At 40.6% G+C, this 27,500-nt stretch overlaps 1 protein-coding gene across 1 annotated transcript in view; it reads left to right on the top strand.

Moving 5' to 3' along the window:
• Positions 1-27,500, top strand: part of LOC101847743 — a gene marked incomplete in the record, with an annotated part of 240,046 nt that overhangs the window by 194,252 nt on the left and 18,294 nt on the right. The window contains 22 exon segments of the mRNA XM_035970982.1: positions 1,042-1,170; positions 1,737-1,922; positions 3,160-3,279; positions 6,306-6,485; positions 7,371-7,487; positions 8,726-8,914; positions 9,516-9,656; positions 11,038-11,223; positions 12,779-12,916; positions 13,604-13,792; positions 14,881-15,009; positions 15,339-15,521; positions 15,939-16,067; positions 16,842-17,024; positions 18,096-18,242; positions 19,189-19,374; positions 20,268-20,390; positions 21,599-21,787; positions 22,878-23,039; positions 25,064-25,267; positions 26,147-26,287; positions 27,082-27,206. Coding sequence (XP_035826875.1) covers positions 1,042-1,170; positions 1,737-1,922; positions 3,160-3,279; positions 6,306-6,485; positions 7,371-7,487; positions 8,726-8,914; positions 9,516-9,656; positions 11,038-11,223; positions 12,779-12,916; positions 13,604-13,792; positions 14,881-15,009; positions 15,339-15,521; positions 15,939-16,067; positions 16,842-17,024; positions 18,096-18,242; positions 19,189-19,374; positions 20,268-20,390; positions 21,599-21,787; positions 22,878-23,039; positions 25,064-25,267; positions 26,147-26,287; positions 27,082-27,206 — 3,476 coding nt within the window.

The following is a 27,500-nucleotide window of genomic DNA, read 5'->3' as shown; positions in this document are numbered from 1 at the left end:
CAGCTTCACAGTAATGCATTAAATAGATGCACCCCAGGTCTAAAACTGAACGAGGAAAAATAATTCTGTCCAGAGCCTGAAAGGATCATGGATGGAATCAGTTAAAGAATATGGCCTCAATAGAAAATCTTCCAATTTAACCCTAATGTCGATTTGTGGCAAATGTCTCCATTTGTGGAATTCTCAGAAGTAACTCATTTTGTCAGCACGCCTCACATATGGCGTTTAATGAGTTCTCAACCTTGATTAAAGTACACAGGCTCTGAGCGCTTTATGATACAAGAGTAAGACCTGAACTGTGCATTGCCTTCCAACTAAAAATCTCTCCAGTTATAAATATCATTATTTTAAAAAAACAGAAGTGGTTTTAGCTGATATTTAAATGGATAAAAATGTTTGATATCTCTTAAACTACTGGGCAAGGCATGGGGCTGTGATATACAAATGCCATTTCACCCATGGTTGTGTCTCCTAGATTTTATCAATTCTGGAAGATAACATGAAAGAGATTAATTATATGTTTTTCCCCAAAAAAGTGTTTGACCTTATTTGACAGGTACCCCAACGATAGGTTTATTTGAGAAAAAGTGAAAGTTTACATAAAGCTATTAATCTTTATGGTTATTTATTTTTCTTCAGTATGAAGTGGACTGCAATGTAATTAAAAATAATAATATGTGTAAAGTGTGTGTGTCTCTCTGTGTGTTTTGAAGAGTAAAAGCTGCTCCATGCTTGAAGAAGCCTTAAAAAGTCGATTCTTGATAGAAGAGATTGAAACTTGAGTCCACTCCTTAATAGTGCAGACGTGGGTGGTTGGCGGGTGCTCTAATGTGGTTTGCTCCTTCTTTCCTATCAAACATCTATCATCCTTATCTCTTCTCCTCCTTTTTTTGTGTGTATGTCACTCTCGTGTGACACATCTATTCTTCGGCTCTTATATGACCTTATTGTGTTGCAAGTACTGTAAAACTCATTACTAAAACTAACTAGTAGTGCGGAACTACTGCATTGTCCTAAAACGTCTTCTTTTCCCTCCGGCAGAGCGCTTTGACCTGTGGCATCATCGCCAACGTAAAGGCGCAGGAATACTTCCAGGTGGACAGGGACACTTGCGTGTTGTCTTTGAGGAGGCCATTGACAGATGACCCAGACAGGACCACTACTTATCTGGTAAGCAGTGGGAGTCTTCTTACTTCACGGAGATTGTCAGTGGGTGGTTGGCAGGTGCTCTGGTGTGGTTTGCTTCTTCTTTCCTATCAAACATCTATCGTCCTTACCTCTCCTCCTTTTTAAAAAATGTTTGTTACTCTCTTGGAACACCTCTAATCTTCTGGCGCTCATATGACCTTATGCAGTTGCGAGCGCCGTAAAACCTCTGCTGAAACAAAAACAAAGAGATTGTCATGGCACTCATATGACCTTATTGAGTTGCGAGCACCGTAAAACCTCTACTAAAACAAGAAATTGTCAGAATCAGATCATCCTTACTAATAAATCTCAATGTCCAACGAGATTTTTGTTTGGTTGTGTCGGTGACCTAGTGGTCAGGCTCTCATTACTTGGAAACAGCCTTTCAAATTTCTACTCACGCTGAAATATTTTCTCACAGTTTTATTTACTTTCCGTGATATAAATTTTCCTGGAGTTGACAGCTTAGGGGGAGGTTTTTCACTCTACAATATGGTAGCCTCGGTGGAAATGTTCAAATGCGAAGAATATTACTTTTCTTTTTCCAGGTTGACATCCAAGCTACTGACAATGGCGCTGACCCTAAGAGGACCACCACGCGTGTGACAGTCAATGTCCCGAGGGATTTGTTCAATCCAGATATTACCAATCTGGATCAGACTGTCCAAATAGCAGAAAGCATCCAGAAAGGCATTCAAGTCTTCCGAGGAACTCCTGAAGATAGAGATCGCCAGGTACAGCCATCGTTTTGAAATAATATTTTAGAGCTAACATGAGCCAAGAAGTTTTGTTTTTTTAAGTTTTGAAGTATTTATACTAATATTTTGGAAGCTGAAAAAAAAAAGGGATAGATAACATGAAAGTGAAAGGCTAGAGGAAAGTAGTTATGGCCTGCGTTCATTTTCTTGTTACAACGTTTTACTTGTTTTTCAAAACCTTCTACTATTATAAATATGTGACATCCCTCCCTATGCAGTCATATCCTAAATGTTTGTTCCAGCTTTCTCTTTATTTGCAGTCATATTGTACATTTTTGTTACACTCTACTCGTTATTTGCAGTCATGCCCTCATTTTTGTTACATTTTACTCTTTATTTGCAGTCATATCCTACATTTTTGTTACAGTTTACTCCTTAATTGCAGTTGCAGCCATGCCCTCATTTTTGTTACACTCTACTCTTTATATGCAGTCATGCCCTCATTTTTGTTACACTCTACTCTTTATATGCAGTCATGCCCTCATTTTTGTTACACTCTACTCTTTATATGCAGTCATGCCCTCATTTTTGTTACTTTCTACTCTTTATATGCAGTCATGCCCTCATTTTTGTTACAGTTTACTTTTTATTTACAGTAATATTCAACATTTCTGGGACGGTCTGCTCTTTATTTTCAGTCATATCCTTGATTTTTTGTGACACTACTATTCATCATAAGTGCAGGTATACTATTAGGGACTGCTGCTGTTGCTACTGGCAATAACGAAAACAATTCTAACAATGACAAGAAGACCATTAACATTAATAATAATGATGATAATGGTAGTACGGCTTGTATGGATTTGATCTTGAGGAGTTCCTGCGTGCTGTTGTCATCGCTGACCGCTTATAACACCACAGTGCCGAGAGAGAGAGAGAGAGAGAGAGAGAGAGAGAGAGAGAGAGAGAGAGAGAGAGAGAGAGAGAGAGAGAGAGAGAGAGAGAGAGAGAGAGAGAGAGAGAGAGAGAGAGAGAGAGAGAGAGAGAGAGAGAGAGAGAGAGTAGGGAAGGGAGGGAGGGGGAGAGAGAGAGAGAGAGAGAGTGAGAGTAGGGGAGGGAGAGAGAGAGAGAGAGAGAGAGAGAGAGAGAGAGAGAGAGAGAGAGAGAGAGAGAGAGAGAGTCACAAAGAACCAGGAAGACCATCACAAGTGGTAGAATTACAACACTAATGATACCTTCCTACTTACAATGTTTTGTGTCTTTCCTCTCCCAGGGCACACTGGTGTGCGAGATGGCTGCCACGCCCCCTGCCTCCATCTACTTCCAAGTGATGGATGACTGTCGGGTCATGGTGCGCAACAGCCCCAGATTTGACACCTCTACACAGTACATTGTAAGTGCACCCTTCAGCTCATTCTCACATTGTCTACAAGAGTTGGGTCTGGCTTGCTAAATCAGCGTCTAAAAGTAACGAACCATTCCGTGCGCCCGCTCGCCCCAACTCTACTGTCTAATCATCATCCAGTGCCAGTGTGCGACAGACATCAGCGATCATGGTTCTCCATTCATTTCTTTGCTCGGATGCTCTTAAAAAAGCTACGTTTCCCTGATCTTTCCCTGTTACCCGTTTGTTTAGGTTCCCTCAGTAGGTTGCTCTTATCGATTGTTGTTGTTGTTGCTATCGATATCGGATATTCTTAAAAAAGCTACGTTTCCCTGATCTTTCCCTGTTACCCGTTTGTTTAGGTTCCCTCAGTAGGTTGCTCTTATCGATTGTTGTTGTTGTTGCTATCGATATCGGATATTCTTAAAAAAGCTACGTTTCCCTGATCTTTCCCTGTTACCCGTTTGTTTAGGTTCCCTCAGTAGGTTGCTCTTATCGATTGTTGTTGTTGTTGCTATCGATATCGGATATTCTTAAAAAAGCTACGTTTCCCTGATCTTTCCCTGTTACCCGTTTGTTTAGGTTCCCTCAGTAGGTTGCTCTTATCGATTGTTGTTGTTGTTGCTATCGATATCGGATATTCTTAAAAAAGCTACGTTTCCCTGATCTTTCCCTGTTACCTGTTTAAAAAAAAATAAAATAATAGATAGCATTTGTATAGCGCAAATCCCCGCTCAGCAGCAGGCTCTATGCGCTTTACACTATATTATTACCCCAGCAGACCACAGAACACTCCGAAACATTCTCAGCTTCCCGGGAAGCATACAGTGCAAGCAGCTGATTAAGCGCTCAAACACTAACATACTGACAAGATCTTTCGCTGTCTATAGCCGGGTACCCATTCCCACCTGGGTGAAGTGAGGAAAATTCGTGTAAAGTGCCTTTCCCAAGGACACAACGTCGGGTCCCTGACGGGATTCGAACCCACGACCTTACAGTTGCGAGTCCGAGAGCCTAACCACTAGGCCACCGACGCCACGTTTGTTTAGGTTCCCTCAGTAGGTTGCTCTGGGCCTACCCCTGCATCTTTTGCCTTCAATCTACTGTCTACTCCTTCGATATTCTTTCCAAGTGGGTGGTTGGCGGATGCTCTTGTGTTGTGTGCTTCTTCTTTCCTATCAAACATCTATCGTCTTTATCTCCCCTCCTTCTTTTTTGTGTGTTACTCTCTTGTAACACCTCTAATCTTCGGCACTTATACAACCTTACTGTGTTGCAAGTGAGGTAAAACTCTTACTAAAACTGAACTTACCGCTAGTTGTTTCTGTCTTAGTCTTTTGCTGGGTCAGTATTAACATCATACTGTCATCTTCCTAAAATGAAAATGAGCTTATATATGTGAGGCAGCGTGGTGGAATCAGGCTCTCGTCAAAATAATCAAAGTGAAGAAACTTGCTTTTTTCTGTCGGTTTGTGAATTTTTATCAAATTTTTGTTTTTGGGCTCAACACCTTTCATGCCCATTAAAAAACTCATTTCTGTGTGGATTTTTCTGAAAAACGTTGATTAAAGGCACAAAAAATGTAAATTTTCAGTTACCACGAACTCTTAAGCTAAGGAAATAACGAATCTTTGACGGCCATTTTCTTACTAATTTTACCTCTGAAAACAGGTGACCACCACATCCTTCTTTCACAAATATCTCGACTTGTATTCAAGATAAATGGATATTTTTTTCATCCAAATAAAGACAAGTGAACAAGCTTTAAAATGATACCAATAACTCTACATGCCCAAAAATTGACGAGAGCCTGATTCCACCAGGCTGCCTCACATATGTCTTTTGTATCTACCTTACTGTTGTTGTGGGTGTTTGATCTCTTCTTTCATGGGTTTGACCCGGCTACTTCTTGCCATTGGGTGGTTAGAGGGCGCTGCTGGTAGGTTTTACTTCTTTTCTTTCCCTTTGTCATTTGTCTGTCTTACTTTTCCCCTTGCACTTAATGGCTGTTATTGTGTGTCAATGTACTTCTTTTCTTTCCCTTTGTCATTTGTCTGTCTTACTTTTCCCCTTGCACTTAATGGCTGTTATTGTGTGTCAATGTACTTCTTTTCTTTCCCTTTGTCATTTGTCTGTCTTACTTTTCCCCTTGCACTTAATGGCTGTTGTTGTGTGTCAATGTACTTCTTTTTACTCAAACTTTTCATGCGGGTGGTTGGCGGGTGCTCTGGTGTGGTCTGCTCCTTCTTTCCTATCAAACACCTATCATCCTTATCTACCCTCCTTCTTTTTTATGTTTGTTACGGTACTCGCTTGTAACATCTCTAATCTTCTGGTGCTCATATGACCTTACGCAGTTGCGAGCGCTGAAAAACCTCTACTAAAACAAACAAAAAACTTTTCATATAATGTATTTTGTGTCTCAATATTGTGTTCATACAGACATTTTCAAAACCGAGTTCAGTACAAACTTCTGAGAAAAGTGCTGTAGTGTAATGCTGTTGCAGGGGACAGCCCGTCTTTTTGAGTCAGGGTTTTAGTTTCTTACTCAAGGGCGTGCCGCTATGAATGCTAGGAAAAGCTTTCACCTTAATATTGACGTACCTAATGCGATCATGAACCAGTCTGCCCCTGGGGCTTTTGTAGTTTATTTACCGGCTGTGTAGACGTTTTTTTCCAGTACTTAGATGAATTGTGAAGTTGTTGTTGAGATGCTTGGTCGTTTCCCTAGCATTTCTTTGTCATTTCTCTAGCATTTCTTTGTAATTTTTCTACCATTTTGTTTGTCGTTTCTCTAGCATTTGTTATTTTTCTAGCATGTGTTTGTCGTTTTTCTACCATTTTGTTTGTCGTTTCTCTAGCATTTCTTTGTCATTTTTCTAGCATTTGTTTGTCATTTTTCTAGCCTGTGTTTTTCATTTCTCTAGCATTTGTTTGTTGTTTCTCTAGCATTTGTTTGTCATTTTCCTAGCTTTTGTCATTTTTCTAGCATGTGTTTGTCGTTTCTCTAGCATTTGTTTGTCGTTTCTCTACAGATTCCCATCCAAGTGTACGACTCATTCTGGCCCAACAACAGGGTGACCAAGACACTGACCGTGCGGATGATCCGCAATCCAAACTTCCCGGTCTTTACGGGCTCCAGAGTGGCCACGATCGACGACGATACTCCCATTGGCACCACTGTGCTCAAACTGGCTGCCACAGATAATGACAATGTGAGTGTTTGAACCTCTTTTTGAGCCATACCGGCCTAAACCGGCCTTCCCGCCATGTTGGTTGCCATACCGGCTTTTACCGGCTTTAGAGCTATACCGTCTTTGCCGCTGTTGAGCCATACTGGCTTTTACCGGCCTGATACTCTAGTGCAGGCTTAGAAATAAAAACATGCCACTCTAAATTTAGGTGCTGACGTCCTAGGTCTTTGTAGCTAAAATTTCATTCAAATACGTCGCTTACAACAAATATAAAAGCAACCTCTTTGCTATACCCCCCTAAACCTCTGAAAAACGCTGAAAGAATTCGTTCTTGGGAAGCCATCAGCTGGCTGCCATTTTGGTCCTGCTGTGCTGACCTGTTTATAGTGCTGAGAGGGTTAATCCAGAATGTGTTGGGATTTTCTTCTGCGGGTGGGTAGCGGATGCTCAGGTGTGCTCTGCTCTTCTTTCTTATATGTGCAGTAATGCTTTTGTCATAATGTGACTCTGATGACACACTGACGTTGATGACTGCACTAGCCATCTTTAACCCTTTGAGCTCAGACTTCTCGAGCCTATAGAGTCTGTGCACCTTTGGTCCTTTGGGTCTGTTGCTTGATTTATGCCAAATGGGCAAAGGGATGAAGGTAGCATACATTCAAGTGTGTGTGTGCAGGCCTATTAGATTATACAATAAAGGTTTTAACATAATTTACTAACTTTGTTTCTGTTAAACAAGATGTTTTGATCTCAAACTGGATGAAATCCGAATCAAAACAAAATGACCTTTCTCGTACGTAACAGAAGCCATATACATATATATATATATTATAACCAGCTAGTGTGGTAATTTTTTTAAAATTTAAAAATAGTTGTTACGCTCTATTTGATTATCTTTCTCTTCAGGATGTTGTCACTTTCAGCAAGGTCAATCCCAGTGACCCTCAAGGCAGCAACTTCTTTGTGGTTGACAATGGTGATGTCATTCTAGTTGCTGGCCTTTCCGGGGCTGCATCGTACAGGGTATGTATTTCTTGTTGTTTGTACAAGGATTATAATATGTGTCTGGGAGTCTACACATGTCTACACGTGTTGGCATGTTAAGTCTGGATGTGGGTGGTTGGCAAGTGCTCTGGTGTTGTTTGTACAAGGATTATATGTGAGGCAGCGTGGTGGAATCAGGCTCTCGTCAAAATAAGCAAAGTGAAGAAACTTGCTTTTTTTCCACTGGTTTGTAAATTTTTATAAAATTTTTGTTTTTTGGCTCAGCACCTTTCATGCCCATTAAAGAACTCACTTCTGTGTGGATTTTTCTGAAAAACGTCGATTAAAAGCACAAAAAATGTAAATTTTCAGTTACCACGGACCCTTGAGATACGGAAATAACTAATCTTTGGCGGCCATTTTCTCACTAATTTTACCTCTGAAAACAGGTGACCCCCATCTCCTTCATTCGCAAATATCTCGATTTATATTAAAAATAAACGGATATTTTTTCCATCCAAATAAAGACGAGTGAACAAGCTTTAAGATGATACAAATAACTCTACATTCCCAAAAATTGACGAGAGCCTGATTCCGCCGTGCTGCCTAAAATATGTGTCTGGGAGTATACACATGTTTACACGTGTTGGCATGTTAAGTTTAGATGTGGGTGGTTGGCGGGTGCTCTGGTGTGGTTTGCTTCTTCTGGCGCTCACATGATTTTATGCAGTTTGCGAGTGCCGTAAAACTTCTACTAAAACTAATTAAGTCTGGATGTGTTTACGTCGAGTGTGCTCATTTATGTGAGTCTGTGTTTTCCTTTGAGTGTGTCTTGCACGTGCTTCTTTCCGACCATACATCCTTCGTTTTCTCTCCTTCTATGCTCCTTCTTTTAAAAAAAATAAAAATACTTTTAGTACTTTTCTGTCTTCTTGTGGCACAAAGTACTGAAGTGAAGATGTAATTGTCGAATGTGGTCCAGGTGTACTGCCTTTTGGATTGTCTTCCTGATTCCTTCAATCCATCTTTTCCTTGGTCTTCCTTTTATCTTGAAATCATGAAATATGGGTGGTTGGCAGGTGCTATAGTGTAGTTTGCTCCTTCTTTTCTATCAAACATCTATCGTCTTTATCTCCCCTCCTTCTTTTTCGTGTTTGTTACTCCCTTGTAACACCTCTAATCTTTGGCACTTATATGACCTTATTGTGTTGTAAGTGCCGTAAACCTCTTACTGAAACTAAACTGATGTGGTCTTATTTCCCCCCTTTTTTCCCCAGTTCAACGTGCAAGCCTCTGACAACCGGAGTCCACCAAAGACTGCCTCTGCAGCCGTGACTATCAACGTCAGAGATGTGACTTTCTCACCAGAGTGGGTCAATGCTCCGTTCTCAACCTCCATGAACATCAATCAGAACCGAAACTCGCCCGTCAATGCAAATATCCTGGCCAGGAAGCAGAATACTGTTGTAAGTATAGATGGCCTGCGACGCCCCAAAATGAGATTTCATGACACTTGTCTAGCACACTACCATCTTACTTACTTACTTGTCCACTGTGTTGGGGTCACTGCAGTCGGAACATGTCCATCTCTGCGCACCCCCCCCCCCCCCCATAAGAAATAAGAAATATGGCCATCTAGATCTAGATCTATACTTCCAATTATAGTAGAAATTGACTTACTTTCAGGTGTAAAATATAATATTAACTTAAGCCTTAGAGAAGTGTATAATTATAATATAAATAATTTCTCTCATATTTAATGGGGATTTTGCTGTTGTATTTCATTTTAAATTATCATTTGTGGATTTGGGGGGGAGGGGGGGGCCCCCCCCGCGCCAAACACAGGGGAGATAACTCGCAATTTTGTGGGCAAATAATAAATGTTTTAGGGGAAATTTTATATGTCCCTGTGGGCCAATAAGCACTCCGATAGCAGAATGTGCAACGGCAGCTGGTGACCGTGAAAGATGGAGGGTCTTTACACGTCAACCTCTGAGTCAGAGATGACACCTCCAGGTATCCAGGTATAGAAGATCCGTCTTATCTTTTTGCTTTTCCATTGTTCAGGACAAGATTCGGTACAGGATCACCGGAGCCGCCCCAGCCGCCGCCCGCAGCTTGTTCTCTATTAACCCCCGCACGGGTGTGCTCACTCTCATGGAGGACCTGGTCACCAGCTCTGTCACCTCCACGCGCTCCAGCATTGTGGTAAGTACTGTGCTATAGAGACGGGCGGGAAGCGCTTTTTCTTTCTCAAGCGAGAAGACAGAGAAGCTGACCTACTTTTCGTCGGGACTGGTCCCGGTACCGAGAAATACTTCTCGTCTCGTGTCTCGAGCAATACTTCTCGTCTCGTGACCAATTTCTCTTCTCACCCCGCAGTTCGAGCCACTCGTTCAGCGAGAAGGCCGGCCATGGCCGAGATTTCTCTTCTCGCCCCACAGTACGAGGAACTCGTTTAGCGAGAAGGCCGATCGTGGCGGGGATCTAAACTAGGTTAGCCCTCTTGCGCAGGTGCAGGTGGTGAAGGAAGGTTGGGAGGTCTAGGCCTAGGCCCTGATCCACTCCCCACTCGCCTCGTCTCGCCACCCTCTCCCCTCCCTTTCAGTTTCACACACAGGACGGCACGGTGATGGGTGGCACTGTCTGCGTTGTCATTTCTCGCCTCTCACTCTCTCACTCTCGTTTCTGTTACTCGTTATTTCAAGCTAACGAGCAGTATCACTTCTCGGTACCGGGCAGTAGTTTAGTGCCCGGGCAGGGACGGGAAGGGCATTTCTCGCGAAGGGAAACTAGTACTCGGCTCGTCTCGTGCCCGCCCCTACTGTGCTACTTTTTTGTCACCTCCTCGCGCTCCAACACTGTGCTGAGCATTGCGTGACCTCAGAAGTACAAACTTCCATCTGCTCATTACCCAGTTCTGAGAAATTTGATGTAAAAAATGTTGAGTTTCCCAACATATCAAGCTTTGTTTTAATGCGATTCTTTGAGTGACCAAGCATCTACAAACAGTAGCCTCGACAACACTAGACATTCTTTTCGAAACTGACCTTCAGTCCCTCAAACCACAAGGACTGTGTCTGAGATGTGCCATTGTATTATGTAACATAGAGTTAATGGCAATGATAGCAAGGAAGATTTACTTTTCACCTCCTCCTGTATATATATATATGCATCCAGGTCTTCTTTCTACTAGCTCCGATAATTTTAATAATAATAATAATAATAATAAGAGCATTTGTATCCTGCCTTTCCCCACAACATGGGCCCAAGGTGTACATAGGAGATTAAAAACACATTCATACTAACACCATACAAATTCATCATGTGCACACTTTTTGACAGCAACATTCTTTCAGACAATAAAAAATGCTCATACAAAAAGGCAAGGTACTGTCCATTAATTAAAATATTTCTTAAATAGATGTGTTTGGAATCCTCTTTTGAAGGTATCAAGTTTTTTTTCGATCCTCGAATCATGAGGGAGAGCGTTCCAAACTGTTGGCCCAGAAAAAGAAAAAGCTCTCTCACCATATTTCTTCAGTGACACATTCTAACATTCTCCTGCCTTTTTTTTCCTTCCCAACAGCTCTTTGTGGAGGCATTTGATGAAAGTGTGCCCGATGAAGTGATTGGAAGCTACGTCTCCATCAATTTCATTCGTAACATAGAGGGACCAATTTTCCCCAGCACCTCGCTGACATCTTTCATTTATGATTATGCTGCCCCAGGGACTGTGGTCAACACCGTCACTGCGAGTGATAGTGACCCACTGGTGAGTTTTATTGCTTTTCAAAAATACTTTGCAAATGACAACCAGTACAAATGTCGATTGTTGTTTCTATGGAAAAAACAGCAGTGCTTTGTGTGTGTGGTTGATGGCCACTCTGAAAGATCTCACTTCTTCACTGTCCCTCAATTATTTCAGTCTGTCTTTTTCCTAGCTTTGAATGACCATTATCTTTTCAATGTGTTTCTTTTTAACCTCGTAATAAAAGTGGTGCTCTCGTTTGGTCAGGTCTTTGTACCTCTTCAATATTTCTATTTCATTAAATTGATTCAGGCAAATTATGAAGGTTATTATCTTACAGCTTTGTACGAAATGAGAGGCTTGGTGATTTACTATTATAATTGCTGGATGAATAGTGGTGTTTGCAGATACGCTTGTTGAAATATGGGTTTTTAGCTTTCATGAAAGTTTTACTCATTTAAGTTCTATATTCGTACTTAGATTTGTTCTTCCAACACAATATTGAATGTATAGTTACTTTCCACATTGACAACTTGTTGAATTATGCGGTCTTGCTGACAAAATGAGTTTCTTCTCCGCTTTCAGCCCGGTGGACAGAAATATGTCAAATTTATGGGTTGTTTGTACAATTTATTAGTGTGGAATGATGAAGGGCATGGCTAACCTGAAGAAAATGGTATCAGTTGAAAATATACAAATTTGACCCCTGTGTTAATTTTCGGCGAATAAGTCCCTTTGTGGATTGCAAGAAGTGATTAATTTTGTCAGCACTAGATCTACTCACATATATCTTTATTTCTCTATATCACAAGCTGCAGTGTTGCAACAAAAAAAAAAAAGCCAAGAAAAGACATGAGAGAAATCGCTGCTATCTTAATAAATATGCTTTGTTAAATGTGTTTTTTTTCTCCTGTGCATCAAGTCAACTCTTTTCTGTTTTTGTTTTCTCTTGACACTTTTTCTCTCAGCCTTGACACTTTTTCCCTAAGCCTTGACACTTTTTGACACTTTTTCCCTCAGCCTTGACACTTTTTCTCTTGACACTTTTTGACACTTTTTCTCTCAGCCTTGACACTTTTTCTCTTGACATTTTTTCACTTGACACTTTTTGACACTTTTTCTCTCAGCCTTGACACTTTTTCTCTTGACACTTTTTCACTTGACACTTTTTCTCTTGACACTTTTTCTCTTGACACTTTTTCTCTTAACACTTTTTCTCTTGACACTTTTTCTCTCAGCCTTGACACTTTTTCTCTCAGCCTTGACACTTTTTCTCTCAGTATTGACACTTTTTCTCTCAGCCTTGACACTTTTTCTAGTAGTATTGTATTGGTGTCCTGTTTGAAGTAATGAGATGGGTTGAACAAATTGTTTATGCTCTGCGTGGGCAGTTGGCGGGTGCTGTGGGGTGGTCTGCTCCTTCTTTCCTATCAAACATCTATCGTCCTAATCTCTCCTCCTTCTTTTTTGTGTTTGTTACTCTCTTGTAACACCTCTATTCTTCGGCACTTATATGACCTTATTGTGTTGCAAGTGCCGTAATACTCTTACTAAAACAAAATGATGCTGTGTTCGCCAGCCACCAGAGAACCAGATCTACTACTCCCTGGCAAGTGGAAGAGATGCCAATGAGTATTTCATGGTGGACACATTCACAGGTGTGGTCACTGTCAAGAAAATGGTCTCTCTGGATTCAGCGAAGCCGAACCCTTACCTTGTGAGTTGAACAATGCTACTCTTGAAAAAGTTGGTATATTATTGTTAAAATTAAATCGGATAATAAAATGCTTTTCTAGTCTGGTATTTTTTCACCGTAGAGTAGATGGTCTCTGAACAAAGTAGGAGCGACTCCAAATAGGCATTCTTGAACTTGAGTTTCGGAGGGTTTTTTTTTTCTTTACCTCATACCCTCTTGATGGGTGGTTAGCGGGTGCTCTGGTGTAGTTTGTTCCTTCTTTCTTATCAAACATTTGTTGTCCTTATCTCCCCTCCTTCTTTTTAGTGCTTGTTGCTGTCTTGTAACTCCTCTATTCTGTGGCACTTATACGACCTTATTGTGTAGCACGGGCTGTAAAACTCTTTATAAAACAAAATACCCTCTTGCTTCTATAGTGAGGCTGTTTTTGCTACATGTGCCAACTTTTTAGACTGCCTTTTCTTATTTCACTTTTGTAGTAGGCCTATGGGTGGTCTGTGGGGGCGTGGGTGGTTGGCGGGTGCTCTAGTGTGGTTTGCTTCTTCTTTCCTATCAATCATCTATTGTCCTTATCTGTCCTCCTTTTTTTGTGTTTGTTATTCTCTTGTAACACCTCTGATCTAATCTTCGGCACTTATATGGTCTTCTTGAGTTGCAAACGCCGTAATACTCTTACTAAAACTTTTTTTAAAAATTCTCCCCGAACAGGTGTACATCGTAGCAAAGGACGGAAGTTTGAACCCGCTGTCTGCAACTGCCACACTCACTGTCAACGTCAGACGCAACCGTCCTCCCAAGTTCCAGTTGGACAAATATGATGCCCCCACTGTTGACACGGTTGACATCTTTTCCACGATCATAGTGGCATCTGCTACCGACCCCGATGAGGAGAATCCGGTGAGTGTGGCTTTTTATTGCAGATGCCTTGGCAGCAGGACTTACTGATAGATCTTTGATACCACACTGGTAGATCTTTGGTATCACACTATGATAGATCTTTGGTTCCACACTATGATAGATCTTTGGTGCCACACTGATAGATCTTTGGTATCACACTGATAGATCTTTAGTACCACACTATGATAGATCTTTGGTACCACACTGATAGATCCTTGGTTCCACACTGATAGATCTTTGGTATCACACTATGATAGATCCTTGGTTCCACACTGATAGATCTTTGGTATCACACTATGATAGATCCTTGGTTCCACACTGATAGATCTTTGGTACCACACTATGATAGATCTTTGGTTCCACACTGATAGACCTTTGGTATCACGCTGGTAGATTTTTGGTATCACACTGATAGATCTTTAGTACCACACTATGATAGATCTTTGGTACCACACTGATAGATCCTTGGTTCCACACTGATAGATCTTTGGTATCACACTATGATAGATCCTTGGTTCCACACTGATAGATCTTTGGTATCACACTATGATAGGTCCTTGGTTCCACACTGATAGATCTTTGGTATCACACTATGATAGATCCTTGGTTCCACACTGATAGATCTTTGGTATCGCACTATGATAGATCAGGGACAAAGAGTTTTATTATAGTGTGATATAAAAATAAAACCTGTTGAAATTATTTAGTGGCAGTATCGCAGTAGGATGTGGGTACATTGCACCCGGTCATATTTTCAGTAAGTTTGTAAGCAGTGTGAAAAGATTCAGCACCGCGTTGTTGAATTTTGCCATCGTCATCCCTGAATAACTTTTACCACATATGACCTTATGCAGTTGCAAGTGTCGCAAAACTCTTACTAAACCAGTGGGTGGTTGGCGCGTGCTCTAGTGTGGTTAGCTTCTTCTTTCCTATCAAACATCTATCGTCTTTATCTCCCATCCTTTTTTATGTTTGTTACTCTCTTGTAACACCTGTAATCTTCTGGCACTCATATGACCTTGTGCAGTTGCGAGCGCCGTAAAACCTCTTGTAAAACTGAAACTTACTGAACCAACTTTTGCCTTCAGAATGTGCCAAATGGAGAACTCAAGTACTACATTGATGACACCAACGCTGCTCAAATCTTCACCATTAGCAGCGCTGGAGAGATATCGGCTCGTCGCAGCTTGGAAAATCTTCCCCAGTCTACCTACACTGTGAGTTGTAATGGTTAGATTTGTGCACTTCTTCTGGCCTCTTTGCGTCAGGAAGTTTGGACCCAGTTGTCAGTACCGTAGGATCTTTAGGAAGTAAATATCAAATATAAATCTAACTGAATACCAATTTGCATTTCTGAACCTACTTTTATGAGTCACTATCAACATCATTTGTTTCATCGGTACCTTTTGAAAAGAATTCGCTAAATTTAATGATGACCATGATGATAACAACAGTACTTTTCATAAAATCATCAAGGTCCTTTTTTTTTTTTTAAGGGTTATGGACATTAACGTATAACTACAACATACTTTTTTCTCTCTTCCAGTTTGGTGTGAGAGTAGAAGACGGTGGCACGCCCAAATTGTCGGACACAGCCCAAGTGGTTGTCACAATCAGCAAGAGTCCAGGGCTCTCCTTCATACCCGCGCAAGTGACGTACTCACGAGACGAAACTGTCCCTGTTGGGAATGAGATTGAAGTCAGCGTGGCCAATGATGGTGGCTCCAATGTAAGTGTGACATTAACCCTTTGAGACCTAGCCACCGGTACGTTGGTGGCACGTAATGTTGCCCGTATGCTTAGTCACCGGTACATTGATGGCGCGTAATGTTGCCCGTATGCCTAGTCACCGCTACATTGGTTCACATTTTTGGGCTCAGTTTGCATAATTTCAGAAACTTATTTTGCTTAAAACCGCAGGGACAGTCTAATGTCTGCTCTCCAATGTGTGTGTGTGTGTGTGTGTGTGTGTGTGTGTGTGTGTGTGTGTGTGTGTGTGTGTGTTGGGGGGGGGGGGGAGTTTATCTAGCTAATTATGTCCAATTTCCAGGTAGCAGACTTCCAAGTTTATTGAAATATTACCAGTAACTATTCGAGGTCTTCTCTACTTGTTTTAAGCATTGTGTTTTATGCCTGTATTTTTCAGGCAAAGATTGTGTACGAGATTCGAGGAGATGGTGATGCCAGCAAATACTTTGCCATCAATCCAGACACAGGCCGCGTGACCGTGAATGCTCCACTGACAGATGACAAGACAAAGGTTTTGTCGTACTTGGTAAGTTGCCATATTCCAGAGGCAGCTTTTGTTCCTATTCAACATGTCACTGAACTGTCAATATTTAATTCTAAACTGTATGACTTGGAGCATTGGTTGAAAGGCAGTTCCCTTAAAACCTTACAGGGTTAAAAGAGAAAAAATAAAGTCTGCATGTTTTATTCCAATGTTTTACCATACAATGACAAAAGTGAAATGATCAGAGATGGAACAGGATATACACCAGATCATAGGCGTATTGGAATGTGCAATGACCATTGTTTACTGGGAAGAAGAATGGTGGAACAGATTCTTGGTTATGCAGCTGATTGAAGGGCTAGAAATTTATCTTTTTAGCAGAAAAAAAAATGTTCATGTATAGCACCTGCAATGTATACCTTTTGGATTTCATGTTTAAAAAAAAGAATTGTAACCATTTCGTGAAGTTTCTTTAAAATGAACTTCTTAGCCCTATCTGTATGTTGTGTTTTACTATGGTATCTGTACGACGTGGAGAACTCTGTGCTACCGCTTTCCAAAGATGAAATTTACTCTTTAATCCGATCTGTACGCTTTGCATAGCAGTCTGTCAAAATGATTTGTTTGAGAAATACTGAAAGTTTCAAAGAGATCTTCGTACTAGAAGCATTTTAAAATGTGAAGAATACAACCCCAGGGGTACAAAATGACCCCAGGGCGTACGGATAGGGTTAAACTTTGCATTTGCATTGCTGAATGTTTCCAGTTTCCAGAACCAAGTGCTGCATTGTAATTGTTCGCCTTTGCTCTCTCCAGATTCGTGTTCGGGCATACAGAGAGAACGACCCAAGAGTGGAAGCGTTTAAAGAAATCACGGTGCTTGTGGACAGAAACCCCACCAAGCCTAAGTTCTCAAAGAACCGCTATGAATTTATCATCCCAGAGGACCAACAACTCGGAAAGGTGTTTGGAGCAGTCGCTGCAACAGATCCTGACTCGGTATTGACCCAGTTTTATTTGTTTACTTTTTTAAATGCAACTGTATTTTGAATAAACACTTAATAGTAGTAATAATAATAATAGGTTGCATTTATGTAGTGCCCCCATCCCATACGAGGATAAGCTCTGAGCACTTAACATCAATAACATACGATCACTGCGTGATTCTCACGAGATAAAATATTTCACAATAATAAAAAAAATCCAGTTCAGCCACATAAAGAAGAACTTTCTCAACAATCCCTCTACACGTAAGGACAGCAGTGAAGACACAACATCAGCACTTACTAACACACTGTTACTAAAAATGAGTCTCAGTCTTCATTATGATACTTGTGCCATATCTAGTAGGGCTGGTCTTTTCAGTCTCTTTCCAGTTCTGTATACCGTGGAGCTTCTCTATAACGACCTTCGATATAACGACATCCTCTGTGTAGCGACATGGTGCCCAGGTCCCGACTATTTCCATATGTGAGGTGGCGTGGTGGAATCAGGCTCTCGTCAATTTTTGGGCATGTAGAGTTATGGGTATCATCTTAAAGCTTGTTCACTTGTCTTTATTTGGAAGAAAGAAATATCCAGTTATATTGAATACAAGTCGAGATATTTGCGAAAGAAGGAGGTGGGGTCACCCGTTTTCAGAGGTAACATTAGTGAGAAAATGTCCGCCAAAGATTAGTTATTTCTTTAGCTAAAGAGTTCGTGGTGACTGAAAATTTACATTTTTTGATCCTTTAATCAATGTTTTTCAGAAAAATCCACACAGAAATGAGTTCTTCAATGGGCTTGAAACGTGTTGAGTTAAAAATAAAAAATTTGCTAAAAACTTCCAAACCTACTGAAAAATGCAAGTTTCTTCACTTTGATTATTTTGACGAGAGCCTGATTCCACCACACTGCCTCACATATATATCGTTAGTAATATTTTGGTTGCCTTTCTATAATGACAACTCTCTATAACGACATTCGTTTTGGTCCCAACGACGTCGTTCTAGAGAGGCTGCACTGTTTCTGAAAAAGTAGACCCACTTTGTACTTTTGACTCATTGGGGATAATCTTGCTGTCCTCAGGGCACTGCTGGAATCCTGACCTACACTGTCAGCCAGTCGGCCAACAGCCCTCTGCGAGCATACTTGTACTTCTACATGAATCCCAACAACGGCAACATATCTGTGTCTCGCAGCTTGCTCGATGACCGAAGTGTGAGGAATTTCTCTGTAAGTACAGCTGGTTTTGTATGTTTCTTTAGGCTGTTGTTGTTGGGTAAAAATATCCAAATGTTCATGGATGCTGGATGGATTGCCTTGTGTACATCTTCTCAATGTTATTAATATGCTTTTGATTTTCTGGCAAAATTTGGCATGACCAAACTGAGTCGATAGTGTCGTAAAACACCTACTCAAACAAAGAAAGTAAAATGTGGCCATTATTGGGCTTTTTTACTATTACAAAAAGCTGTTTTACTCGTTTAAAGACAGTATTTGTGAAGTTTGAATGTTGTCTTTTTTTTTGCAATGTTTTGTTTTGCTGTAACGTAACAATGCTTCAACAAGGTTCTCAGAAATCAAGATTGTTTTTTTATTCACTGACAAGTCATTCCTGAGGCAAAAGCAAAAGCTAAAAAATAAAGCGGGTGGTTGGCGGGTGCTCTGGTGTGGCTTGCTCCTTCGTTCCTATCAAACGTCAATCGTCCTTATCTCTCTTCCTTTTTTGTGTTTGTTACTCTCTTGTAACACATCTAATCTTCAACTCTTATAATGTGACCTTAGATGTTGCAAGTGGCGTAAAACTCGTACGTGGGTGGTTGGCGGGTGCTCTGGTGTGGTTTGCTTCTTCTTTCCTATCAAACATCTATTGTCCTTATCTCCCCTTCTTCTTTTTTATTTTTGTTACTCTCTTGTAACACCTCTAATCTCCTGGCGCTCAAATGACCTTATGCAGTTGTGAGCGCCGTAAAACCTCTACTAAAACTAAACATCTATCGTCTTTATCTCCCCTTTTTCTTTTGTGTGTTTGTTTCTCTCTTGTAACACTTTTAATCTTCGGCATTTATACGACCCTATTGCGTTGCTTGCAAGTGCCGTGTGTAAAACATTTACTAAAACAAAAAAACTCGTACAAAAACTAAACTGAACGAAAACTCCCTCCCCCCCCTGTGTCTAGTTCCCCGTCAACGTGAGAGACAACGGCTCGCCCCAAGAGGAGGCCACGGCCACCGTGATAGTGTTTGTTCAGAGGAACATCAACCCGCCGGTGTTCCGACCCAGCGACAGCTACAGCGTCACCATTGATGAAAATTTCCCCGTCGGAGGGTCCATCATTGACCTCAACGCCACGGACGCGGACGGAGTGAGTTGTTGCTTCCTGTTGCTTTTCTCTCGGTGGCCTGGATATATTATGTATTGATAAGTTGATATTCCTTTGTTCCAGTTTTGTTTTTCTTGAAGCAGAACAATTACTACCTTGTTGACACATTTTATATGTAACTTACAAATATCGGCACCAAATAAGGACATTGGATCCCCCCCCCAACAACCACAAACAACCACACCCCCCACCAAAAAAATAAACCAACAAACAAACAAAATAACAACAAACAAACAAACAAAAAACATGTTTCGATATGCGCTAAGGTAACCTTAGAATAGAATGTTGCTGTTAATATGTATACATTGTTCGTGTTTCATACATGTTGAACCTAACGGCATATACACTCACAAACAGTTGCGATTTCACAGCTGGCTATTTCACGCCCTACCGTCAGGGCAGTGTGAAAGTTAGTTGCTGTTTTTGCAATTTTTTGTTTGTTTGAGGTCATTGCTTGCACAGGCACAGGCTTTTACAAGAGTAAAGATGAGTCCCTATCCGCAGTTTGACTCAGATATTTGTTGTGGGTTCCACCTCCATGTCGAATATATTATAAAATTAGCTTTTGAGGGCAAGTTATTTCAAAAAGTTGATTTAGTGGGTGGTTGGCGGGTGCTCTGGTGTGCTTTCTCCTTCTTTCCTATAAAAAATCTATCACCGATATCTTCCCTCCCTCTTTTCTCTGTTTGTTACTCTCTTGTAACACCTCTAATCTTCGGCACGTATATGACCTTGTGTTGCAAGTGTTGCAAAACACTTGCTAAAACTAAAAAGTTGATTTTGTTCTCCAGCTCTCTATATTATTAAATGTATGTTTCGTCACATTTGAATGGATTAGAGTGCCTGCAACTGTGACTTTTTCATCTTGTCTTCAGGAAATTGTGACCTACAAACTGGGGCAGAGACAGCTGGGCAGCTTGTACTTCCAAATTGATCCCAACTCCGGCTTGATTACTCTCAAGGTGTCTGTCCTGAGGACTTCAGACACAGTGTTTTCTGTGAGTTGTTTCCTAATTAAAAATTTTTTTTTGTTGTTGTTTGTATTTTTGTTTTGTTTTTTAAAGATAACGATCGTTGCTTCAAATTGTGGTCATGGTATTAACCTCCGATTTTTTTGGTTGCCTACTGAGTGCCCCCTCAGTATTTGTGAAGCGTGCTGACAAAATGAGTTACTTCTCGGATTCAGGCCTTAAGGAAATAGATACATCACACTTATAGGTGAAGTTTTAAAAATGATTTATAAGTATGAAATAAAAGGTTTGTTATACTTAAAGAATATGGCATAAATAGAAAATGTTCAAATCTGACCCTAGTGTCACTTTTTGGCCAATATCTCCATTTGTGGACTGCGAGAAGTAACTCATTTTATCAGCGCGCCTCACGTTTGTTTTTAGACTCTTTACCTATGTGGCTACTGCAAGATGTTGTGAAACAGAAAAAAGGTGCTTCTGGTTCTGTGAACTTTGACATTTAAGTTATGTTTAAGGTGATCCGAGCTTGTAACATCTGAAGGGTATCCTTACAAATACAGTTGTTTCAACAAAACGTTTTTTTTCAATTTGTATTCCACTCATGTCCACTTTAAGAAAAGACTTCTCTACGAGTGTTTGAATCTGTTCTTCAAGGTAAAAGTTGCCACCTGTGTTTCACGTTTACACATGTATAGAAAATAGATGGCAAAGTGATTATAATTTATGGTTTAGATCGTTGTTCCTTGAAGGCGCGATCAGCTCTTTTTCACTTGGAATTCCTTTAATTTACACGTCTCTCCCCACCCCCATGTCTGTGGGTGATTGGCGGGTGCTCTGGTGTGGTTAGCTTCTTCTTTCCTATCAAACATCTGTGGTCCTTATCTCCCCTTCTTCTTTTCTTACATTAAAAATTTTGTTACTCTCTTGTAACACCTATAATCTTCTGGCGCTCATATGACCTTATGCAGATGCGAGCACCGTAAAACCTCTTCATCATCATCATCCAGTGCCAGATCTGTGACAGACATCGGCGATCATGGTTTTCCTTTCATTCCTTTGCTCGGATGCTCTTAAAAAAGCTACATTTCCCTGATCTTTCCCTGTTACCCTTTTGATTAGGTTCCCTAAGTATGCTGTTCTGGGCCTACCCCTGCCTCGTTTGCCCTTAATTTTGCCAGTGAGAGCTAGATGTTGAAGACCTCTGCTAAAACCAAAACACCCATGTCTTTGTCCAGCTGACTGTAACAGCCTCTGACAACCAAGCCTCAGAGAGGACTGCCAATGCCTACGTGACTGTCAACGTGAGGAGGAACCCCAATGGGCCCGTCTTCGGCCAAAGGCAGTACAATGTGAACATCTCAGAATACCAAGAACTGAACAAAGCTTTTGAGACTGTCGTGGCTACTGATAATGACCCTCCTGAGGTACGTTATCATTGACCAAAACTAGGTTGATAGTGCCGTTAAAAACACCTAGCGATACTCCAACAAACAAACAAGTACGTGATCATAAGTAGGCCAGACCCTGCTCCCATTTTGATGATTATGAGTAATAATAATAATAATAATAATAAATAGCATTTGTATAGCGTATATCCCTTCTCTACAGCAAGCTGTATGTGCTTTACACACTATATTACTACCCCAGCTAACCATAGATCACTCAGAAACATTCTCAGCTTCCCTGGAAGCAAACAGTGATGGTGTGACATCCATTTTAGCTGGATGTTCCTGAGTTATTTCTATCCAACATAACCTGTGGGGTTTTTTTTTAACCCAGAGGCAGTCAGTCGTCCCAGTTTTCAGAAGTAAAAGCTTTCAAGATAACTATTCTTACTCTGTAAAGATGGGGGGAAAGTGGATCTATACTAGCTTGATGTTTTTATGTTTATCTAATAATAGCCATGGGTTTTTCTTTCCAGGGGCAGTGTGCCTATGTTTTGGGGGTTTAAGCTTGCAGGATAACTATATTTCCTACTCTGTAAAGATAGAGAGAGTGGGGTATTTAATTCTATAACGCCATTTGGTGGAAAATGCCATTTTTGTGGTAGAAGGAGCATTACGTCCAAGCCAAACTGTATGTATTGCGACATGGTGGAATCACGCTCTCATCAATTTTTGGGGATGTGGAGTTATTGGTATCTTCATAAAGCTTCTTCATTTGTCTTGCTTTTGGCGAAAATATTATACATCTATCTTAAATATGAGTCAGGATATTTGCAATTGAAGGAGATGGTGTTGCTTGGTTTCAGAAGTAAAATTAGCGAGAAAATGGCAGACAAAGTTTGGTGACTACCAAAGCTTGAGAGTCCTTGGAAGATGCAAATTTACTTCTTTTGCGCTTTTGACCAACGTTTTCCAGTAAAATCCACATATGAATATGTTTTTAAATGGATATAAAAAGATGTTGAGCCAAAAAAAGAAAATTAAAAAAGAATTGCCTAACGTACACTTCATTATTCTGACGAGCGCCTGATTCCAGCACGTCGTGACAGATACTATCATACCATTTCAGAGTGACAGTGGCCGAGTGCAGTACTCCATCCTGAACCAGACCGCGGTGCGACCAAGTCGTCCTCAGGACTTCGACAACGATTTCTTCACTATTGGCACCAACAACGGAATGCTCTACCTCAGCCAACCCCTCACCGTCCCCGAAGCTGCTGATGTCTATGATGTAAGCTCTTCCTGTGTGGTTGTTTTTAGAAATTGTTAAAGCTTGATTATTCTGATGTCTGGGTTCTGTCTTGCATTTTTTTTTTTTTTTGATGAAAAAAATTAAAGGATAAGATTTCAGTACAAGCTTGTTCTTTCATATCTCCAAGAAACAGCTTGAATACTTCAGTTTGAAAAGGCTGTAATAGTGTACTCACCCTCTTTCATTATTCGTGGGTGGTTGGAGGGTGCCACCAGTGGTAGGTCCTACTTTTTTACTTTCCTTCTGTTGTTTCTGTCTGTCTGTCTGTCTTACTCATTCCCAACACTAAATGACCCTTATTGTGTAGATGTGCTTTTTCTTACTCAAACAAACAAACCTTTCTTTATTCTCAGTGTAGATTGTGAACAAGATGTTGTGTCCCATCATAGTAAATCATTGGAGCATAACGGTAGTGACCTACTTTTCAGACAGGACTATTTTTGCCATCAGCAGTCTTTCAATGTTGGATGGAGTCCTTGTCATTTGAACTAGGTGCAGTGTGTCCAGTTACCTCCCTCTACTACTTGCTCTCACATTTCCCTTTCAAAGTTTTGTCAAAGGTATAGCTTTTTCTCAACTGTTTTTACTTTAAAAAGAAAAAAAAATTATTGCAAGCCATCGTCTGCTTCTTGGAAAGATGGAAGATATTTCTGGACATCTTGAAATTTGGGGCATTAGAAGAGTTGAAATATGGAACATTTTCACGGTTCCTGATTAAATAACTGAATGAGCATAATGTTATGTACCTTGTGACATTCCCTCTGTAGTCTCATGTCACTGTGATGCTACTCTTCACAAACATGTTTGATATAAAGACATTTAGGGGGCTCTTGTGGCCTAGAGGTTAAGGTGTTGGCCTCTCATTCAAAGGTCCCGGGTTTGAATCCGGGTAGCAACCGAAAAATTTTCTTCTTTAAAACTGTATCCTTTCACTTTCTTTCCTTCTTTCTTGTAATCTTCTGTTGTCTGCTTTCATTTCCACTTTCTGCCCTCACCCCCTCACCTCCTTTGCCGCCTCCACTGGACTCCTGACTCTTTCTGCAGCCTTTCCACTTCTACTCCTTGGCTTGTTTTTTGTCTTTCAGCCACACCCCTGCTCTTCTGGTAGGAAAGATCTGCACCTAGCCTTCTCAGAGGGCCCGTGTGCAAGTTGCGCATGTTAAAGATCTCTTGGTGGTCCAAAATCGATAAGAGTAGGCTTTGGTTGCCACCCGAGCTAAATTCAAAATTTCCTACAAACTGAAAATGTAAGGTGCGTCCCGCGCGCTCATATGACTTTATTCAGTTTCGAGTGCCGTGAAACACTCACAAAAAAAAAAAAAGGAAAAACAAAAATGTAAGTAGCTTGAATCCGGGCCGGCCTCTACTCTTTCTCACTTCTCCTAATAGATTTTCTCTCAACACTACGTCCAGATGGAAGGTGAAAGACGCAAGTTTTATCACTTGCGCACTATTGCTTTTGCATTTTTGTCTTGCTTTTTTCCAGGTTTAAAGGTTTAAATAAAACTGTTTATCTTGTTTCGGTGGGCTTCTTCAAAACCTTTAAAATCTAAATTGTATTGACTGAGATGATGACACATTTTCAGATAATTTTTTTGTCTTTTCCCAGTCTCAAGACTCTTTTGTGATTTTCCAACTCTGAATTACTGTTAATTTTTTTGGAGTGCATTTCAGTGACTGGTATCTTATTATTGTGTTTCCATTTTGCTGGTATAGATAAAAACACATGTGTCAGATTACCTAGCAGGTGTCTACTAGTTGGTTAATTTGATGAAATCAGTTCCTAAGTTGGTTGATTTGATGAAATCAGTTCCTAAGTTGGTTAATTTGATGAGATCAGTTCCTAAGTTGGTTAATTTGATGAAATCAGTTCCTAAGTTGGTTAATTTGATGAAATCAGTTCCTACACACAGCAGAGTAATTGGATCTGAGGTTTCATGTGTTGCGGTATAAAATAATACAAAGGAAATGAGCTGCACTAAAACTTTCTTCTGTGTTTTTAGATCTACGTCAGGGCCCAAGACAGCGCAGTGACTCCCAAGAGCGATGTGGCGAGAGTCACGGTGAGGATCCAGCGTAATCAGTACGCCCCAGTCTTCTCAGCGACTGAGTACAACGAAACCATCCCGGAGAACTTTGCCATCAACCGTGAGATCCTCAAAGTCCAAGCGACAGATGCAGACACATCTATCGAACTGAACCGTGGAGTAAGTACCCGCTTTGTTGCTCGGGGAGGGGGGAAGGTTGGGGAGGGGGGGGGAGGGTTGGGGCGAGGGGGAGGGGGGGGGAGCTGATCTGTACTGTCTGATATGGTAGAAGAGGTTCGTTTGAATTTTTCTGTGGTCACCAGTTATACTGTTTTATCTTTGGTCACCAGTCAAACTGGTTTTTTTCTTTGGTCACTAGTTAAACTGTTTTTTTTTTCTTTGGTCACCAGTCAAACTGGTTTTTTTCTTTGGTCACCTGTTTTTACTGTTGTGTCTTTCTTCTCATGTAATGGATGATCAGAGGTCGCCTTTGTTAGGCTCTACTTCATTTCTTTCTCTCTGTAGTTTCTGTCTACCTCTCTCACTTTTACCTTGCACTTAGTGACGGTTATTATGTGGAGGTGCTTCTCTTTACTCACTCAAACTGACTGTGTGAAGTTTTAAAGTGTCTTGTTCCAAAAAGTAACGTAGTCTGGATAAAAGTTGACAAGGATAGAAAAAATCTCTAAGGTATTTAAGGAAGGTTAAGGATTTGAACGAGAGACCAGTTGTCATAGAATTGAAAGTAAATTGGTAAATCGCAAAATGTTTTGCTAGTTTCAAAAAAGTAAAATGTCTTCTTCCTCCACCTCTTCCCTCTCCCCTCCCCCTCCTCCTCCTCTTCCTCCTCCTCCTCCTCCTTCGTAAATCATTTTTTATTAACAGTATTATGTATCACTATTATAATTGTCATTCCTACCATCATTATTAATTATGAGATTCGTCATTGTTATTATTATAGTGTAAAGCGCACAGAGCTTGCTTTCGAGTGGGGACATGCGCTATACAAATGGTATTTATTTTTTATTATTATTGTTATTTTGATTTTCGTTATTTCAGACTCCTAATGTTGAGATTGAATATGAACTGAGAGACATCGGCACTGACAGGGACACACGCTTCTTTGGAATCACCGAAGACGGAAGCATCTACAAGAAACAACACTCTGATAAGGATGAAATTGGATCGGAAACATTTGATGTAAGCCTTTGTCTTTGGTAGACAGATTATATCGGCCAGTTGTGCTTGGGAGAGAAAGCAGGGGTAGGCCCAGAGCAACCTACTTAGACAACCTAAACAGATGGGTAACGGGGAAAGATCAGGGTAAAGTAACTTTTGTAAGCGCATCCGAGGATAGAAGTGAATGGAGAGCCTTGATCGCCGATATCTGGCGCCTTGATATTTTTACACTAATTTTATATTAGTAGTAAAGCTTCCACAGCTACTGCAGATAAAGAGATTGAGATGCATTTTATAGATTAATTTAATTCAGGTAAGGCAAAAAGTTCATAGAACTCAAAATTACTTTTTCTCTCTAGCCTTTTCCCATGCTGCATCTCTGATTTTTTACAGTTCATTCGGCATAATTATAAGATAGGGTGGACTTGGTTACTGCCTGCAGATTGTGCGAATCAGCTAGAAAACAAGATTTGGGCACTCTGTTTCTGCTAGTTCTCTTTATTTTCTGCCATACTTTTTAAGTGGGTGGTTGGCGGGTACTCTGGTGTGGTTTGCTTCTTCTTTCCTGTCAAACATGTATCCTTATCTCTTCTCCTTCTTTTTTATGTTTGTTACTCTCTTGTAACACCTCTAATCTTCTGCACTTTTATGATCTTATTGTGTTGCAAGTGCAGTAAAACACTTACTAAAACAATTATTTTTAATCTTTGCTGAAATGTTATATGTTTTATCGAGTCCTAAATATACTTTTTTTCAGGGCGATATTTCTTGTTTGATTTCATCTGTTCCGGTTTCTGTTTTTTTGTGTGCTTTAGTTTCTAGTGGTTGCTCGCGACAAGAACTGGAAGAGAGACAAGTTCAGCGAGGTGCCTGTTGCCATCACCATTGATTACTACAGAAGTGAGGAGGGAGACCTAGGCTTCATTCAGCCTGTCTACATGTGAGTGCATCATCTTCTTTCCTTCTTTTTTCCTTCTCCTTTCCTTCTCCTTTCCTTCTTTTTTCCTTCTCCTTTCCTTCTTTTTCCTTCTTTTTTCCTTCTTCTTTCCTTCTTTTTTCCTTCTTCTTTCCTTCTTTTTTCCTTTTTCTTTCCTTCTTTTTTCCTTCTTCTTTCCTTCTTTTTTCCTTCTTCTTTCCTTCTTCTTTCCTTCTTCTTTCCTTCTTTTTTCCTTCTTCTTTCCTTCTTCTTTCCTTCTTCTTTCCTTCTTTTTTCCTTCTTCTTTCCTTCTTCTTT

The sequence above is a fragment of the Aplysia californica genome, unplaced genomic scaffold (genome assembly GCF_000002075.1).
Source record: "Aplysia californica isolate F4 #8 unplaced genomic scaffold, AplCal3.0 scaffold00353, whole genome shotgun sequence".
Lineage (NCBI taxonomy): Eukaryota > Metazoa > Mollusca > Gastropoda > Aplysiida > Aplysiidae > Aplysia > Aplysia californica.
This window is presented reverse-complemented; position numbering and strand designations above follow the sequence as displayed.